The following is a 19589-nucleotide window of genomic DNA, read 5'->3' as shown; positions in this document are numbered from 1 at the left end:
ATGCTTCCTGTTCTCGTGCACCCGTTGCCATGGTAGTTAATTACTCTCACCTGTTGCCCGTTCCCCTCAATTAGCTTGTCTATTTAAGCGCTGGTTGTTCCTCAGCCAGGGTGTAAAGCTCTATTACTGAGCTGCCCTTCACGCTGCCAGGAGTGTGCTGAAATGCTGGCCTGTATTTACATTTTGGCAGCCTCTTTATCAATAAACAAACAAAAAACCTTCTGTTCGACACCCTGTCTTATACGACTTCCTGTTAAATATGTATCCAAATAGATAGCTATGTTACATAAGGCCACACCCACAAGAGACAAGAGTGAACAAAGTGTTGGGTTGCAGGTTCCCATCTCCTCCTCACCAGGAGCTGCTGTAGCTGTAGCTCTTTAGCAGCACAATTGGAGCGCCTGTCGCTCCTCAGCTTGACTTTGAGTTCAATCTCCACCAGCCACCGGTCCAGGCTCTGGAAGCGTTCCTCCAGCTGCTGCAGTCTGAAGAGCGTCTGCTCCAGGCTGGCTTGCGTGTTCTCCAGCCGGTCCTGATACCCTTGCCACTCTCTCTGCGCCGTCTCCAACGCCCGGTCCTCGATCTGAGGGACGCCCCAAGGGATGACCCGCTCCCGGCTTGACAGAGCTGACTTCAGCAAGGTGTGGCCTTCAGAGCAACGTGATTGTAGCATCTGGGATAAAAAATAAGAAATAAACGTCCAACCATGGGAAACAAAAAAACATTCTTAGGTAATCTTTTTTTTCTATACTCACGTGAAGTTCTTTAAGGGTCTTCTCAAGTGTGCTCACATCTCCATCCAGGGGGGAAAGGAGACCCAGGTTGCTTTGCTCCTGCTCCAGCCAGTCCTCGAACATGTGCAGACCTCGCTGGTACTCCTGATGGACCAGGACCAGCTCTTCTGCCTTGCTGACTGCAGCCTGCAACGCCACAAAGATGTTTTATTATTTACTATAAATACTTTATTATTTACTCTGGAGAATTCGCTTCATTTCACAGACGTACCTTGGCTTTGTCCTTGATTGCTTCGTACTGCTCGCTGAGCTCCTGTACCTCCTGCTGAGTGGCCGAGTGCTCTGGAAGGTTGGAGCCCTTCGTGGCGATGGTTTCTAACAGGCTTGAGTGGCTCAACACTTCCTCATAAAGCAGCTGTTTTGAAATGCATATGAATATCAATAATCTACAATGGAATGGTGGAATAGTGTTTTTTTTGTACTGTTTTTTTGTATCTATAACTTGTTTATCACAGCACTACTGTATATTCACCCATATTTATACTGTATATACTGCATCATATAACATTCATACATGTACATGACTATATCATGTCATTTAAGCATGTTATCTCCCAACATCTATGCACAGTATTTGCATAGTATTTGTATATTACTATATATACACATTTATTATTACCTCCTGCAGCTTCTGTACATTAATCATCCTTACCCCTGTACATATCGACCACATACCCTTATTTATCTTACTGCTATTTATTGTAAATATACCACGTATGCACTTCTGTTTAGATGATAACTGCATTTCATTGGCTCTGTACATGTACCTTGCCTTCCTTCCTTCCTTCCTTCCTTCCTTCCTTCCTTCCTTTCTTTCTTTCTTTCTTTCTTTCTTTCTTTCTTTCTTTCTTTCTTTCTTTCTTTCTTTCTTTCGGCTTCTCCCATTAGGGGTCGCCACAGCAGATCATCCGTATTCATGATCCGCATGTTTGATTTGGCACATGTTTTTACGCTGGATGCCCTTCCTAACGCAACCCTCCCCATTTATCCGGGCTTGGGACCGGCACTAAGAGTGCACTGGCTTGTGTAACCCTAATGGCTGGGGTTGGTTCCCTGACCGGGGATCAAACCCGGGCCACAGCGGTGATTAAATCTAATCTAATGTAATCTAATGAAGCAAGATATGTATTTTCTATTACAGATTTTCAGGTTTTATTCCTCATAAACCACAACAAATGTTATTCTAACAACGACTTTTTTTTTTTATCGTAAAGTACGACGAATTTAAAGTGCAGAATTTTTATCCATTTGTTCTCACTTATGCTCAAAATCCATTTTTTTTTTCTCTTGAACCTCAATTCCAAACAACGTTGTGCTGCTGTGCAAGTTGTAAATAAAAACAGAACGAAACGATTGGCAAATCTCGTAAAAAATCCATATTATATTCGCAATAAAACAAAAAACATATCAAATAAAAAAAAAATAAGGTACATTTTTTTTTTTTTGATGGCTGCAACACGTCTCAAAAAAGTTAGAGCAGGGCCATGTTTATCACTGTGCAGCATAATGTCTTCTGTCCATATACATCTGGGACCTCAGCAGACCAGCTGCTTAAGTTTTGTGAGAGGAATGTTGTCTCAATGGACAATGTCAATTTTCACAATGGACATTGTTTCAAAGCAGCTTGGCAATGTGTCTGATACAGCATTCTGGCTGTTCAACAGTTCGGGGTGTTCTTTGTTGTGTTTTTCGTTTTATGATGCGGCAAATGAGAGAGTCAGAGAAAGCAAACAAAGAGACAATTGGTAAGAGAAAAACAGAGAAAAAGAGATAAACAGAGTGACAAAAGTAAAAGTGGAATAAGAAAGAGAGAGAGACAAAAACAGTGAGAGCAAATTAAAGAGAAAAACGAGAGGAAAAAGGGGTTAGAGACAGAGAGAGTGCGAGAGAAAATGTGAGCTACAGAGTGAATGAAAATAAAAGACAAAGAGAGAGATCGAGATAAAAGAGATTCTCTATTTTTTTCTTTTTGTCCCCATTTTTTGTTTTCATGGTCTTTCACTTTTTTTTGTCTCTCTTTACATCTCCCTGTCTCTGTTTTGCTTTCAACTCTTTCACTCGTTCAATCAAGTCTTTCTCTTTGCTCTCTCCCTCATTTTTTTCTCTCTCTTTCTCTAACCATTGGTCTTGTGAGAGAGAGAGAGAGAGAGAGAGAGAGAGAGAGAGAGAGAGAGAGAGAGAGAGAGAGAGACATGAAGAATAAAAAGAGAGACAGGCAGATCGTGTATTTGAACTTTCTGATCGAATACGAATCAACACCTTTCTGACCAATCAGCAGCCAGAATTTGAAAAGCACTGTGGTATAAAACAGTAGGTAGTAATGAGTCTAATAATACAGATACATGTAAAGATTTGTTAGCGGGTGTTGTGACGCTCGCACGTGTCCTGGACACACACCTTCGCCTGGCGTAAATTCGCCGTCTTCTCCCTCATCTCGGTGTAGCTTTTATCCGAGTTCCCCAGACTTTCCTGCACTCGCTCCAGCCAGCCCTCGAACTGGCTCACGTCCTCCTGATAGCTGGTCCAGTGAGACAAAGCGCCTTCCAGCTGGCTGTGAATACAACACACGTGCACACACACACACACACACACACACACACACACATGCGCGTGACAAAAATAAATAACTCAACCTTCTTCCACCAGCTACACACAAACACACATGCATGATCTTCCTGAAGCCTTTCAATATAATTGATGAACCCAGTTCCAAAAGTTTGTGGACACCTGAGCATAAGATTGCTATGGGCTTCTTTCTAAACATCCCATTCCACATTTAGTCTCTAAAATATAAGCTTATTATAAGCTCCACTCTTCTGGGAAGATGTTCCACTAGATTTTTGTGGAGATTTGTGGAGATCCACCTATTAATAAATGTAAAAATAATGAAAAATCTCCTGTCCAATCGGAATCGAGAACTTGATATGTGCTGGTCTGATCTCATTTGTAATAACTGTAAGATTACGGTTACAGGACGCTGATAAACTCCGGACCTTTTGCACTGGATGGAGGCTGAGAGAAGCGAGTCCCAGGAGTCTTTAAGGTCCTGGATCTGTTTGCGGACCACAGGAACCCCCTCGGCTGAGGTGTTCCTCTGCACTGCTTCACCTCGGGTTATGAGCATCTTTAGCTGGATCTCCCGCTCCTGACGTGCCGCTAACAGCTCCTGAAACACCAACAGCGAGATTACTGTTACACTTGATGATGAACGATGAAACACCTGCAGGAATGTGAACGTAGCTTGTTAGTTGTGGCTAAGCCTAGCACACACTTTAAATTAGATTTTTTATCACCAACATTTTGTTCTCCATGTTTGTTTGTTTTCAGCTGTGACCTGATTGGTCAGAAGGTAAAAAAAAACCCAGAGCTCCATACTTTACTGGGCTCCATGAAGGATTTCTGCGGGTGGTGGTGTAAGTTATTTGGTAAATACAGTGAGTTCCAATCCAGGAGAAACACTGACATCGGTGGCTTAATGGTTATAAGCTCGGGGGGGGAATCATCCTCTCCTAATTATTATATTACAGTGTGAAAGGTTCAGATCAATTAGTGCATTCGGTCACATCATAAGTAACGCAAGTCCCCGTACCTCGAGCTGGCTCATTCTTGTCAGCAGGACACTCTTGTCAGCGGTAGAAGTTCTGCAGGTTTCAAGAGTCTGCTGGGTTTCTGAAACCCAGCTCTGAAGTTCCTGTAAGCCCTGGGAGAAGAGCTGATGCTCCCCCACTACACGCTCCACTCGGGAGACTTTCTCCTGTGGAGGTCCAGGAAAAAAAAATCTTTAGTTCATATTTAGACAAGAGAAATATAAGTGCAGTGCTGTGAAATCCATGCTCTTCCATATTCCATAATCTTCAGCATTAATTTTTTACACTTTAGTGTCCTGTATATTTTAGTAGTCAGCACAGGTCGACATTTCTCTATATTTCAGTATTCCATGTGCTTCAGAATTTCATACACATCAGCATTCCTTATGCTTCAGTAATTTGTACGCTGCAATAAATCTGCCAATTCAGCATTCCTTATGCTTCAGCATTCCTTTCACTTCAGTATTCCCTTCACTTCACTATTCCCTTCACTTCAGTATTCCCTTCACTTCAGTATTTCCTTTACTTCAGTATTTCCTTTACTTCAGCATTCCTTTCACTTCACTATTCCCTATGCTTCAGTATTACCTTCACTTCAGTTTTCCCTTCACTTCAGTATTTCCTTTACCTTGGCATTCCCTATGCTTCTGTATTCCCTTCACTATTCCCTATGCTTCAGTATTCCCTTCACTTCAGTATTTCCTTTACTTTGGCATTCCATATGCTTCAGTATTCACTTCACTTCTTAGCCCTGCTTAGGCAAAATATTTTCCCTTAATGAATCTCCACAAGTACCCATATTTCTTATAACTGCAACTCAGCACCCTTGTTGAGTTTATCTGTTAAAAGCCTCGTCAGAATCAAAATATTAGCAACCTGGATTAGAAAGGCCTCATAGTGGTGGCTGTTGGCTTTTCAACAAACCCACTGATTGTGTTCCCTCAAGAGCAGCATTAGTAAACAATTAGCAAACAACATTAGAAATCAAACACGGCTTCATGATGGTGAAGTGGGTATGACTTTCAGCCTGCAGTGCTATCTGCCTGATGAGAGTGTAATAAATCACACGGGGCGATAATCAGAACGCAGAGAACAAACCAACAAACACAGGTTTAAAGGTCAACTGTATTCTGCAGCAGCAGCACTTACAGTACATTTTCCATAATTTAATATTTATACTTCACTGCACAGCGTCTCTTCCTGCAGCTGACCACCACAATGCTACAGAACATTTCTCTTATACTACATGCTTTCTACTTTTCTCAAACTGGTGTTAAGGCATTTCCAGAGCAGTTCAGTGAAGCACAATTTAAATAAAAACACACTTCTAAAATAATTTTAAACACTCCAGTATTCCCAGAAAGTCGGTATTCCCCACACTCTAGTATTCCCTATACTTCAGTATTCCCTACACTCAAGATTTCCCCACACTCCAGTATTCCCTTAACTCTACAATTCTCCATGTCAGTATTCCCTACACTTTAGTATTCCATACACTCCAGTATTCCCCACACTTCAGTATTCCCTAAACTCTAGAATTCCTTATGTCGGTATTCCCTATACTTCAGTATTTCCCTATTGTATTATTCATTATACTCCAGTATTCCTTATATTTCTATATATTATACCCTTCAGCATACCCTACACTCCAGTATTCCCTACACACAAGTATTCCCCACATTCCAGTATTCCCTAAACTCTAGAATTTCTAATGTCTGTATTCCCTACACTCTAGTATTCCCTATACTACAGTATTTGACATTATTTTATTCATTACACTTCAGTATTCCTTACATTTCTATATAATATTCCCTTCAGCATTCCCTACACACAAGTATTCCCTATGTCAATATTCCATGCATTCCAGTATTCCCTGCAATCTAGTATTCCTATACTTCAGTATTTCCCATTTTATTATTCATTACACTTCAGTATTCCTTACATTTCCATATACTATAACCTTCAGCATACCCTACACTCCTGTAATCCCTAAACACCAGTATTCCCTATGTCAGTATTCCATGCATTCCAGTATTCCCTACACTTAAACATACTATAAACCTCAATATTTCCTACACTCCAATATTCTCAACATACCAAAATTCCCTGTCAGTATTCCTACACCTCAATATACTATAAACTTCATTATTCCTTATATTCTAGTATTCCTTATACTCCAGTATTCCTTACACTCCAGTATTCCCCCATATCAGTATTCCCTTGACTTCAGTGCTCCCTAAACTTGGATATTGCTCAAACTTTAGTACACTTTACACTTTGATATTCAATATTGTGTACAGCTCACTATTCACCACGTCATCATTCTCTAAAATTAAGCACTCCGTAGAGTTCAGCGTTCCCTACACTTCAGCACACAACACACATTATACACATCGGGATTCCTCACACATCAATATTCCCAACATTCCCAAAGTATGCACTGAGCATTTCTAACTGCATGCACTTATTTCAGCTGTGTGTGAGAAAGTAAGAACAGGATTTAAACTTGTTACCTTAGTGCGGTTGCTCAGGGCCAAGTACCGCGCTGCAAGCTGACAGACCCGATGCACGAAGCCTTTCCCAGCTGCCTGACCTTCCCACAGGCTGTGAGCTCTCTCTCTCAGCATTCCCAGCTCTGATTCCATGGAGCCCATCTCCTCCAACACCAACTAGCAAGCCGGAACAGTAAACACATTAAAAACCCACACGAGCCCAATGCTATATTCCCAGCGTATTTATGATGAAATGTTGTTTGTTGGGTCTCATTTTTAAAATATACACTTAAAATAAAAAAATGTATGATTTGCTGTCTGAACCAAAGAAATAAAAGTGACTATTTGTACCATATTGAATTGCACAGCATCATATTGTTTCTTTTGCATGGTATTGTGTTGAATCGAATGGAAATCGGATCGAACTGCATCGTAATTGGGGTGTATCGTTTCGTTGCTTATGTATTGAGATTGGAATTGCATCGGCCTCAGTTATGGAAATGCGCATCCCTAGAACATGGTGCAAGGTGGGGAAGGGAAGGGGTGCACAGTGTGGGGCAGAGGAGGCGCAAGGGCAGGATTTTTCTGCAATGAGTGTGTAAAGAAAGAGGACAAGTGTGAGACTCGCATTTCCTCTTGTTGGATCTAGAGATCCATATTAACTTCTCAGAGTGAACCAGAACATTGGATGAAGCCACTGATGGATTCTGCGCTGATGTTTTTTTATCTGGGTAGTTCAAGAGAACCAAAAACCCAAAGTTACCCAATAAAACGGCAAGAAACTATAAATGAGTTTAACATTTTGAGCAAAAATTGTAATTATTTCATCATTTGGTTTTCATTTTCGAAAAACAAATGCATGAACGCAGCAGACATGCACCCGGTTAGCGCACCCCCTGCTGGGATTTTTAAAAAATAATTATTATTTTATTTCCCCAAACAGTCCCATTAAAAGACACAGCATAAACATTACCGCAAACGACTCCCAGTCAGCAGTTCTCTTTATTACCAAGTGCAAAAGTTAGCATCCCTGCTGACTAGCTAATTCCTTACAATAGGCCTCATTAAGGTGTCTAATGACAATATTAATGTCTCGAGTGATTTTTTTGGGCTGCACGCTGTCGAGTTAGGAGTTGGTATTTGCAGCTGTATCATACAAATAAATAGTTTAAAAATCATATATTGTGATTTCTGTTTGTTTGTTTGATTATGTCTCTCACAGTGGACATGCACCTACGATGACAATTTCAGACCCCTCCATGATTTCTAAGTGGGAGAACTTGCAAAATAGCACGGTGTTTAAATACTTATTTTCCTCACTGTGTATATATATATATATATATATATATATATATATATATATATATATATATATATATATATATATATAAAAGAATAATAAACTACTAAAACCAAATAAACTGTTATGTATCTACTGCACAAAAGCAACAAGGGCAACTAAAATAAAAAGTTCCTTGTTCATGTCCATGTTCATCATTTACAAAAAATTCTAACTCAAATAAAACAAAACCTTTGTTAATTTTCTATTTCTTTTTCATTCATATTCAAAAGGGAAGTAAGTAAAACATGCAACAAAAAAAAAGCAGAGTAGCAGGAAGAAGCAGTCAGTGCATTGAAAATAAAACTAATAAGACATTTTACGTGTGGGCTTTTGTGGGTGGTAACGGGACAAAACTGAAATATTGCAGGCGGGAGAAAGAAACATATTTCTGCAGTAGCAGGACTACAAAATTCGTCCCGCTCGGGTGAAAGAATCGGGAGCGGGACAAAACCTAAACATTGCGAGTGGGAGCAGGACAGAACAATCCGTCCTGTGCAGGTCTCTACTCTGTACCTGCAGTTTGCTCAGCTCCAGTCTCTTCGCGGGGAGATCATGAAGACGAGCGCTGCTCTCCTGTACGCTCATCTCCGTTCTGTTAATCCAGTCCTGAAGAGGCTCCACACTTGCCTCAAACTCCTGCATCTGACACTGCAGACCCTGACACACGCACACACATACACACACACACACACACACACACACACACACACACACACACACACACACACACAGACCTCAGTTTCTGTACCTTTGGGTAATATGCTTTCATTAAAATTGTGCTTACACGCTGAAATATTCTCAGCCTGCAGCAACGCCGGAGGAAAAAAAGATACATGCGGCTTTCAATTAAAACAGAAGAGTGTCACGTTTCGCTGCGATATATATATTGTGATGTTAATAATTATACAGTATTATAGGTATTAGGATGTTTTTATTCATACATTTGTACCACAAATTGTCACGTCTCAAGCTTGGATATCGTGTCAGTTTGTATTTATGACACCATGAGCTTTGTTTCGTGTCCTGTCGTAGCTCTGCTACCTTGCTGTGCTCACCTTTACAGTGCTATTTCGATTTCCTATGCATTCTAAGTCTTCATTTTGTCATGTTCTGGGCTCATTGTTATTTATTGTACTTATGGGTGCTATAGAGCTTCCTGAACTTCTTTGAAGTACCATATAAGCTGAGTTTAAAACCGGATTGAAGAAGCTAATGCACGTTTTAGCCAATATCCCAGAATGTCTGAATTTAAACTATATGTCCATCTTGGTCTACATATTTGTACAAATGAGTCAATAACCTAAAATATTATCATCATATTAACGTATTATCTCTAAGAAAGGCTCCACACGGTGGTATCCATGAGGGTGCTAATAATTTCCAACTCAGTACTTAGCGGGAAAAGCAGATTTGCTTATGGGAAGTGACTCGCTGAACATTTTTCTTGCTATTTATTCCTTCTCACTTACCTGTAATATGGTCTCTCTCTGCTTCAGGTTGTCCATCAGGTTCCTCCAGTCATCTTTGGCAGCATTGACTTTAGCCCTGACCACCTCCAGCTTGTCAGCAGACACCACCGCAGTGAGACGCTCGCCGTGGGAGAGCACGTCATTTAACCGGGTCTGCCCTTGCTCGCTGTCACTCAGGAACTCCTGCGGAGCACAAAGCGTCGAGATGTCACTCAGACACACCACTTAGCCTGCTAAAGACCGAGCGTTCACGTCCGTAAACCGCCAGAACGAAGCGTCCTTCCCAACCACCACAACCACCCCCCTTGTCTCAGCACCATCTGTGATGCTCGCCTGCTCACGTTCTCTCGACTCGGATCATATAGCGTGAAATATAATAACACCTGCCATATTGAGCACTGAGCTGATTCAGCCACGCAGAAAACATCCGAAATATAAATATATGTATATTGCAGATATAAATAATCAAATAAATAAATAAATAAAAGAGTGGCCGGTGTTTCTCCGCTCGAGCCGTGACGTCTGTTTTAATGTGCAGCCGTACATCATTCCCATGCAAAGGCGCTGTCCAGGGTCCTCATGGCTTTTTTATGCTCCTAATTGAGACTATAAAACAGACCACTCTGGCATGTCCTTGGCTATTTTGGCGGGTTCATAAAGTGGCCCATGGGACCTGGGAAAGGCTTGTCACTTTGTCAAAGCCTGGCTCATATCTGGCTAGCGACCTGCTGGGGCCAATCTGGACCTCGACCAAGACTTCTACTGCTGGCCGTTCATTTTGCGTTCATACTCCAGCTCCAATCTCCAATAACTTCTCCTTTTATTAATGATGCATTACACTACATTTATGGCAGATTTTATTATCCAGATTGACTTAAAACTGAGCAGTTGAAGGTTAAGGGCCTTTCATAAGGACTAGCTTAGTGGTGCTGGGATTTTATCTCACGACCTTCCAGTCTAAAGTCCAAAGCCTTAACCAGTGAGACACCACCTCATTTACAGCATTTGGCAGATGACCTTCAGACTAAATTACAATTATCTTATTTATACACTGAGCAGTTGAGGGTTGAGGGTCTTGCTCAAGGGCCTAGCAGTGGCAGCTTGTTAGTGCTTGGATTTGAACTCACAACCTTCTGATCAAAAGTCCAACATTTTAGCCACTGATGTATCATATACATGCAAAAAATGCAACAAACCGATCACAATTCGAATGGCTAGAATGAATAACAACAGTCCGATACAATGGGCTCAGTTAACACGTTTATTTTGACAGCTCTAATTTGGAGGGAAAATGGCCGCCAGTTCCGTGACTGAATGCTACTCGTTTGTTTTTTTCCACGAAAATCTTTCTTTTTTCCTTGAGGTGAGTTGTTGTCATGGAGACGGCTCCCCGGCTCCAGACATGCCGGCCGTTATCTGAAGCCCGTGCTGAGGGAGGAAGTGGGAATGTTCTGGCTCGGTACCTGGATCCTCTGGAGGCTGCTGGAAGCTTCCTGAATGCTGTGAGGAGAGTCGAAGCATTTAGCCGTGGAGATGTTGGCGTTCACCAGCCACTGACGAAAATCACGAAGAGACGAGCGGAAACGCTGCTCCAACAGCTTCTCCTTGTTCTGACACTCGCGAGCTGCTCGCAGACTCAGACTGCGCACACACACACACACACAAAAAGAGAGGGAAGAAAGGAAGAAACAGAGATTTAAAGACAATGAGATAGAGAGGAAACAGAAAGTAATGGTGAGAGAGAGAGAGAGAGAGAGAGAGAGAGAGAGAGAGAGAGAGAGAGAGAGATTAATAAACAGAAATTGGAAAAGAGATGGAGAGAGAAAAGAAAGAAGTATGAAGAGATTGAGAGAAAAATAAGCGGATAGGAAGAAAAATGGAAAGAAAGAGAGAGACAGAAAGAGAGAATGAGTAGTTGTAATAACTTTAATCTATTTAATAAAGTGCATCTAAAATTAAAAATGTTGTAAAACACACACATACACACATACACACACACACACACACACACACACACACACACACACACACACACAAAAACATGCATGCACAGACACTTAAACACACAAAATACACACACGCAAAAGTACACTAACAAACATAAAATCATGCACACAGACACTTTTATACAAAATACACAAGCACGCAGACACACACACACACACACACACACACACACACGTGCACACATGTGCACACATGCACACAGAACATTTAAATACAAAAACCAAACGCAGAAACACACACAATCACTTACACACACAAAAGCACACACACACACACACTCACACACACACACAACGCACACAGAAACACGAAAACACACATAAAACATGCACACACACAAAAACATGCACACAGACACATACAAAAAAAAACACACATGCACACGGAAACAAATGCACACATACACACACACAAAACATGCACACAGACACGTCACACACCCAAACACACACCCAAACACACACACACACACACACACACACACACACACACACACACACACACACACACACACACACACACACACACAAAGCATGCACACAGATGTGTACACACACAAAAACATGCTCACAGTCACTTTCATACAAAAACACACACACACACACACACACACACACACACACACAAAGCATGCACACAGATGTGTACACACACAAAAACATGCTCACAGACACTTTCATACAAAACACAAACACACGCAGAAACACACACACAACACACACACATAAACACAAAAACATGCACACAGACACTTACATACAAAAAAAAACACAAACATACACACAATCACACACAAACACAAAAACATGCACACAGACAAAAAAAAAAATACAAACACATACAGAAAGACACACAAAACATTCACACAGACACTTAAACAAAAAATAATAAAATAAAAAAACAGAAACACAAAGATCCAGCCAGAATTATGATGTGTGAAAAAGTAAGTACACCCGCATGGTTCAAAGGCTTGTAGAAGCACCTTCATTGTGGAGGAATTTTGTCTCGTGTTACAACGTCACTTCAGTTCATTGTGGTTTAAGGGCATTTGATTATGGACGGCTCTCTTAAGTTGGTCCTGCAACAGCATTTCAATCAGGCTGAAGTCTGGACTTTGCACCACCTTCATTCTGTTCTTTTGTACAGGAACTCATGGTTCGACTCAATGAGTGCAACATTATCAGGTTCTAAGGCTTCAAAATCAGCATAAATCTCTTGTTTATTCTCATATGTTTGGATTTTGCCAAATGTGGCATCTTGCATTATAACCATAAGTATGCACTTTGGTCTCGTCTGTCAAAAGGACATTGTTCCAGAGGTCTTAAGGTCTGTTCAGATGTAACCTAAACTGTGCTTTCATCTTCTTTTTCGAGAGAAGAAGTTTTCTCCTCTCAGCCTTTTCAAACAAGCCATTAGGGATGGTAAGATTCAGCACTTTGCATCGGCATAAAAGTAACGATGTGATGCATCAATTTTAAAAAATGTGCATTAGATACAAGTTAAAGTAAAAACCAATTGACATATAATTATCAGTAGATGTGCTATACATTTATTTATTATAAAATAATTTACAACCAATATTTGATATGTAGATCGATTTCTCATAGCTAAACTGTTTCTCTCAGCGCCGCTGCTGCTACGTGAATATGACGCATCACAACACTACAGAGACCGAGGGGGCGTGTCCTGAGAGTCACATAGAACAGTGGTCCCAACCCACGGGCCACGGACTGGCACCGGTCTGTGGGTCAATTGGTACCGGGCCGCAGAGAAGGAACACATAACTTACATTATTTCTGTTTTATTTATTTTCTGATTCTGAACGATGTTTTATTTCAGAAAATGACCGGATTCTCTCCGCCACATCTGTCTATGTCTCACTCTTGATGCATGCCATGATGCCTCGGTCACATGTCTTACCTCCACCCACTACCTTCTTAAAGGGGCTCCGGCCGCTAACACATAATACATTACCGCTAAATTCAAACCCCCAAGTGAGCAAAATGAACAAAAAAACAACACAGTGGATTCACGTTTATTATACTATTTATAAAATACCTTTTTTATGGTTGTATAATTTTATTTTGTTGTATTTATCCGCCACACCTTAAAGACCTTTCCGTGAAAATATTAAACCGGGACGTAACGCAAAAAAGTTTGGGGACCGCTGACATAGAATACAGATTAACATGGCAGAGGTAGAGATGTAACTTCCTGCACACACAACAGGAAAAGAAAGTCTGGTTTTACTTTATCTTTTTTCTTTTGCGCAACAAAACAAGCAGTTGTTTGTGAAAGAGACGTGCGTTAGAAGTCAGAAGACACTTAAGTAAATTGATGATTTGCTGTCTGTCTGAACCAAAAAAATAAAAGCTGTAAATAAAATATTTGTATCATATTGAATTGCAAAGCAATTGGATTTTTTCCACATTGCATCGCAGTGCATTGAATCGCATCGTGTTCGGTAGCGGATTCATATGTATCTTTAATGTATCGTATCGTCAGGTAGGCATTGAGATGTGAATCGCATCGGCCAGAGTTATGGAGATGCACATCCCTGCAAACTATAACTTTTCAGTCTTTTTCTAATTGAATGGTTATGAACTTTCACACTGAACATGCGAAATGAGGACTGTCATGTCTCTGGCTTTTCACTGTTGGAACGATTGGCAACTGTCTTGATAGTTTTAAACTTGTAATTAAATGTTCCTCACTGCAGAATAACAAGCTTTAAATTGTTTAAAAATAGCCTTATTACCCTTCCCAGATTGATAGGTGGCGACTGTTGCTCCTTTGAGGCCACTGCTGTTGTTTTTTTTTCTCCTTAGAAAACACCTGAATGCTCCACATCAGCTAATCTACAACTTTTATAGAGATGGTCGCACATGGAATATGTCACGTGTTGTCCATCTGAGATTGTGTTTACCTCATTCTAAAACCTCATAAGCACCAGTGGATTTTTATTCTGTCCTGATACACAAAAGCATTCATTTCAAAGAGGGTGCACTTTCTTTTTCACACAACTGTATGATAAATAAGCTATTATTTAAAAAATATTTTTAATCACCTAAAAAGTAGAGTGCACTAAAGAGTTCTCATACACACACACACACACACACACACACACACACACACACACACACACACTTCTCCTGACCCCGAAGCTGACAGGAATGAAGCGTAATGCTCAGAACATGTGGAGTATGTTAACATGCTGTGTGTGTGTGTGTGTGTGTGTGTGTTCACCTGTTGTGCAATTTGATGAGAGCGCTGACCCGCTCTGACTGAGTGCCCAGATCGCTGGAAAACCCGCACAGCTCGTTGAGTTGAGCCTTTAGCTTCTCCTCCATGACTTCAGCCGTTTGCAGGCCTTCAAGGACCCCCTGACACAAACACACACACACACACACACACACACACACACACACACACAAGATCAGCACACGCTTGACACATTTACAGTAGAAATGCAATTTTCTGTTATCTGCACCATGATGGCAGTGGGACACACATATACACACATACAAACATACAAACACACATACACACACACACACACACACACACACACACACACACACACACACACACAGCTCCATTCAGCCTGCAGGGCTCCACAAAAGCGTTTCTGTTCCTCGAAAGGAAGGAAAGAGTCCTGAACGCTTTCTCTCTTCCATAAGCATGCCTGAGATTCTGCAGAGCCAGTCTCATGCCTCTCCTCCTCCTCCTCCTCCCTCTCTCTCTCCCTCCCTCCCTCTTTCCAGCATGCAGTCACTATCTAGAGAGTTAAAAAAAAAAAAGCGAGGGAAAACAATTTTCCTCCTCCTTCTCGCTCTCTCCTCCTCTTCCTTTTTTCTTACTCCTCCTTTTTCTTGTACTGTGAAGCATCAGCTCTTATTTTACATGTGTCTTTCCTTCCCTCCTTTACTCCCTCCCTCCCTCTCTTTCTCTCTCCCCCCCTCTCTCTCTCCTTCCTTTCTCCTTCCCCTTCTTCTCTCACTGGGATTCAGCTGTCAGATGTTGGAGAGGTTCAGCCACGCAAACGAGCATGTAACATAAACAAGTCCGGACACCGGAAAATGCAGAGAGAGACTGAGAGAAGGGGTTGAGAGAGAGAGAGAGAGAGAGAGAGAGAGAGAGGAGAGAGAGAGAGAGAGAGAGAGTGGGTGAAAGACAGAAATGAAGGCAGGGGATCAAAGAGAGATGGATAAAGAAAGAGGGAGAGCAAGCTAAAGAGTGAAAGAGCAAAAAAGAGGAAGAAAAAGGAAATGAAGAGAGGGAGAGGTAGAGAGAAAAGAGAGAGAGTGGGAAAGAGACAAAGAGAAAGGGAAAAGAGAGAGGTAAGGGAGGAAAAGTGAGGCTGTATGTGTGAAAGAGAGTAAGAAAGGGAGAATGTGAGAGATAGAGAGAGTAAATGAGGCTGGTAGGATGGAAGAGAGGAAAAGAGAGAGGTGAAGAGACAGAGAGAAACAGAATAAGAGAGACAGAAGAAAACAGAGGAGAGAGAGTGTGAAAATGATCCCAATTTAAACAAACAAAATAATATCAGCAGATGCTGGAACACAGACTGCGTGCGCACACACACACACACATAAACACAAACACACACACACACACACACACACAAACAGACACACACACACACTCTGTCGTACACTTTTCTTATCCTGAAGTGTAAAAAACAAACTCATGATTCAGGATAAAAGAGAAATCCAAACATCTGCAACATAGACATACAGACTAAGAGACAGAAAGATTGAGACCAAGAGACAAGCAGACAGACATACATACAGACAGAAAACCAACAACAGACATAAATAAATACAGACAGACAGACATATTGAGAAACAGAGAGACATAGTGACAAAAGCCTACAGACAGACAGACAGACAGACAGACAGAAATACAGACAGACAGACAGACAGACAGGCAGACAGACAGGCAAATTAAGACACAGAGAGACATAGTGACAAAAGCCCGACAACAGACAGACAGACAGACAGACAGACAGACAGACAGACAGACAGACAGACAGAAATACAGACAGACAGACAGAGAGACAGACAAACAGGCGGAATGAGCCATAGCCAGACAGACAGACACCCAACGACAGACAAACATAAATACAGACAGACAGGCAGACAAACAGGAAAATTGAGACACAGAGAGACATACAGACAAAAGCCCAACAACAGACAAATATAAATACAGACAGACAGACAGGTGGATTAAAGCATAGACAGACAGCCAGACAGTCTGTCAGACTTACACCCAACAACAGCAAAAATACAGACAGGGGGAAAGGGAGATTGAGACACAGACAGACAGACAGACAGACAGAGAGACCGATTTAGACACAGACAGACAGACAGACATACAGACAGACAGACAAACAACTCAACAACAAAAATAGACAGAGAGAGAGAGAGAGAGAGAGAGAGAGAGAGAGAGAAAAGATACAGACCATGAGAGTGTGTGTGTGTGTGTGTGTGTGTGTGTGTGTGTGTGTGTGTGTGTGTGTGTGTGTGTGTGGACCGCATTCCATTATCTGCTGATATTATTTGTTTTGTTTAAATAGGAATCATTTTCACAGTTCTCTCACCATCTCTCTCTCTCTCTCTCTCTCTCTCTCTCTCTCTATCACTCTTCATCTCTCTTAAACTCACCCCCTCTCTCTCTTACATACAACTGACAGTACACAAAATATATATACATACATTCATACATATACATATATACCTATATGCCATTTCTTTTTACAATTAAAAAAAATCACAGTTTTGCTGCATTCAGTCTGTTTGTAATTAAATGATTATACATAAAAAATATCAGTTTATAAAATATAAAGTTCCTGATCAAGATCATTTTTAGATTAAAGCACAGTGAAATCACGATATCAGTACTGTATGTTTAAATCGTGGCACGTAGTAGCTTAGCGGTTAAAGTAGTAAACTTTGGCTCCGAAGGTCATGATTTCAAATCCCCAGCCACACCAAAGTGCCACTCCTGGGCCCCTGAGCACGGCCCTTAACCCCATAGCTGCTCAGTTGTATAAATGAGATAAATGTTAGTCGCTTTGGATAGAAAAACAAAACAAATGTAGCACACAAATTATATCATAAATCTACTGATAATGCACTACATTGCCAAAGGTTTGTAGACACCAGAACATCCCATTCTATACTTCGATGCCGTTTTCTCTTATAAAAAACTTTCCAATCCTGGAAAGATGTTGATTTTGTGTTGATTCATTTAACCACAAGTGTGTTAGTAAAGTCAGGTACTGGTGTGGTGAGAAGGTGAGGAGGCCTGGGGTAAAGTCGGCGCTCACATTCATCCCAAAAGTTTTCAAAAACAAGATCTTTCACTCCAACCCATATAAAGCAGATCTTCATGGAGCTGGCTTTGTGCACTTAATGTCATGCTGGAACAGGTTTGGGTCTCCTAGTTCAACGTAAGTAAAAATCTCATGCTTCTGCATCCAAAGACGTCCTACACAATTGTGTGTACAACTTTGTGGTAACAGTTTGGAAAAGAACCACATATGGTTGGGAAAAGTCAGGTGTTCCAATACTTTAGTAAATATAATGTAGGACATAATACTGCAGTAGATGAAAAAAAATAGCAATATTTTGAAAAGCTGTTTGATAATAAAAAGGTTGTTTTTTTCAGTAGCTGTTGTGGTTGTCTGAGTTCATTGTTCAGTGTCACCCTCTAGTGGAACAATTTGGAATCACTCAATTCAATCACCTCGATTTTAATTAGAAAATGTATTCAGTCTCCTGAGTAAAATCAGTTTTGCCCTCAAGTCTCCATCAGGGAACAGACGTTAACCTCAACAATGATGGAACTATAACAAACGGACATTCGTGATGAGGACTGGTACCCTTTTGAGTCTGGTTTCTCTCAAGGTCCCTTCCTCAGTCCATCTCAGAGAGCCACCATCACTGTCCCACTGGTTCGCTTAATAGGGGATCAACGTATAGGGGACAAATTTATGATACTAAAACTAATATAATTGAGGACAGTGTCCACTGTTTAAGTGCTGTCCAAATAACACTGGAGTGGATAAAAGTCAGATGTGTAGATGTATGATATCTATCACGAGACAACCACGAGACATCACTAGACATCACTAGACATTAAAAGACAATTGGAGACATCACTAGACATTATAAGACATCATTAGACAACACAAGACATCACTAGACATAACGGGACATCAAAAGACAACACTAGATATCATTAACATCATCAGACATCATAAGACATCACAAGACATGAGATATCACTAGACATGAGACATCACTTGACATTACTAGACATCATGAGACATCACTTGACATCATAAGACATCACTATACATGATGAGACAACACAAGACATAATGAGACATCACTAGACATGATGAGACAACACGAAACATCATTAGACATCACAAGACAACATGAGACATCAAGAGACATCACATCACAATACATCATTAGACTTCATAAGACATCATGAGGCATCAAAACTTCATGAGACATCATTGGACATCATCCTGGCATCTAAACCTGACTTTGCATTGTCCAGTTGCATCCTGTCTAGTTTTATTTGGAAATTCTGTACATCACCTGGAACCCTGTTTACATTCATCTGAAACTCTTCAGTATCTGATTTACAATTAATTCATTTAAGAAAAAAGGAAAAAAGAGAGATGTTGCTCCTTAGATCTTCATCTACATTCATCATGGTACCAAAGTGAACTTCTCCAAGCTTTTGTTGAGCTTCTGGGTGTTTAAACTATTCACTACTTGCAGTATATTAGTATAAATGATGTACATTTGGTACTTGACGGTTAATAAAGTAAACCAAAAAAAGTACTGTTTGGTACCGTTTGGTAGGTAGGAGAAGGG

General features: G+C 40.9%; 1 protein-coding gene across 1 annotated transcript in view; it reads right to left on the bottom strand.

The window, feature by feature from the left end:
• Window positions 1-19589, bottom strand: part of syne1a (spectrin repeat containing, nuclear envelope 1a) — a 207901-nt gene that overhangs the window by 86873 nt on the left and 101439 nt on the right. Inside the window, 11 exon segments of the mRNA XM_046836299.1 lie at window positions 356-673; window positions 756-920; window positions 1006-1149; window positions 3192-3345; window positions 3788-3960; window positions 4384-4548; window positions 6895-7050; window positions 8729-8872; window positions 9685-9867; window positions 11148-11325; window positions 14938-15074. Coding sequence (XP_046692255.1) covers window positions 356-673; window positions 756-920; window positions 1006-1149; window positions 3192-3345; window positions 3788-3960; window positions 4384-4548; window positions 6895-7050; window positions 8729-8872; window positions 9685-9867; window positions 11148-11325; window positions 14938-15074 — 1917 coding nt within the window.

Source organism: Silurus meridionalis, chromosome 23 (assembly GCF_014805685.1).
Source record: "Silurus meridionalis isolate SWU-2019-XX chromosome 23, ASM1480568v1, whole genome shotgun sequence".
Classification (NCBI taxonomy): Eukaryota; Metazoa; Chordata; class Actinopteri; order Siluriformes; family Siluridae; genus Silurus; species Silurus meridionalis.
This window is presented reverse-complemented; position numbering and strand designations above follow the sequence as displayed.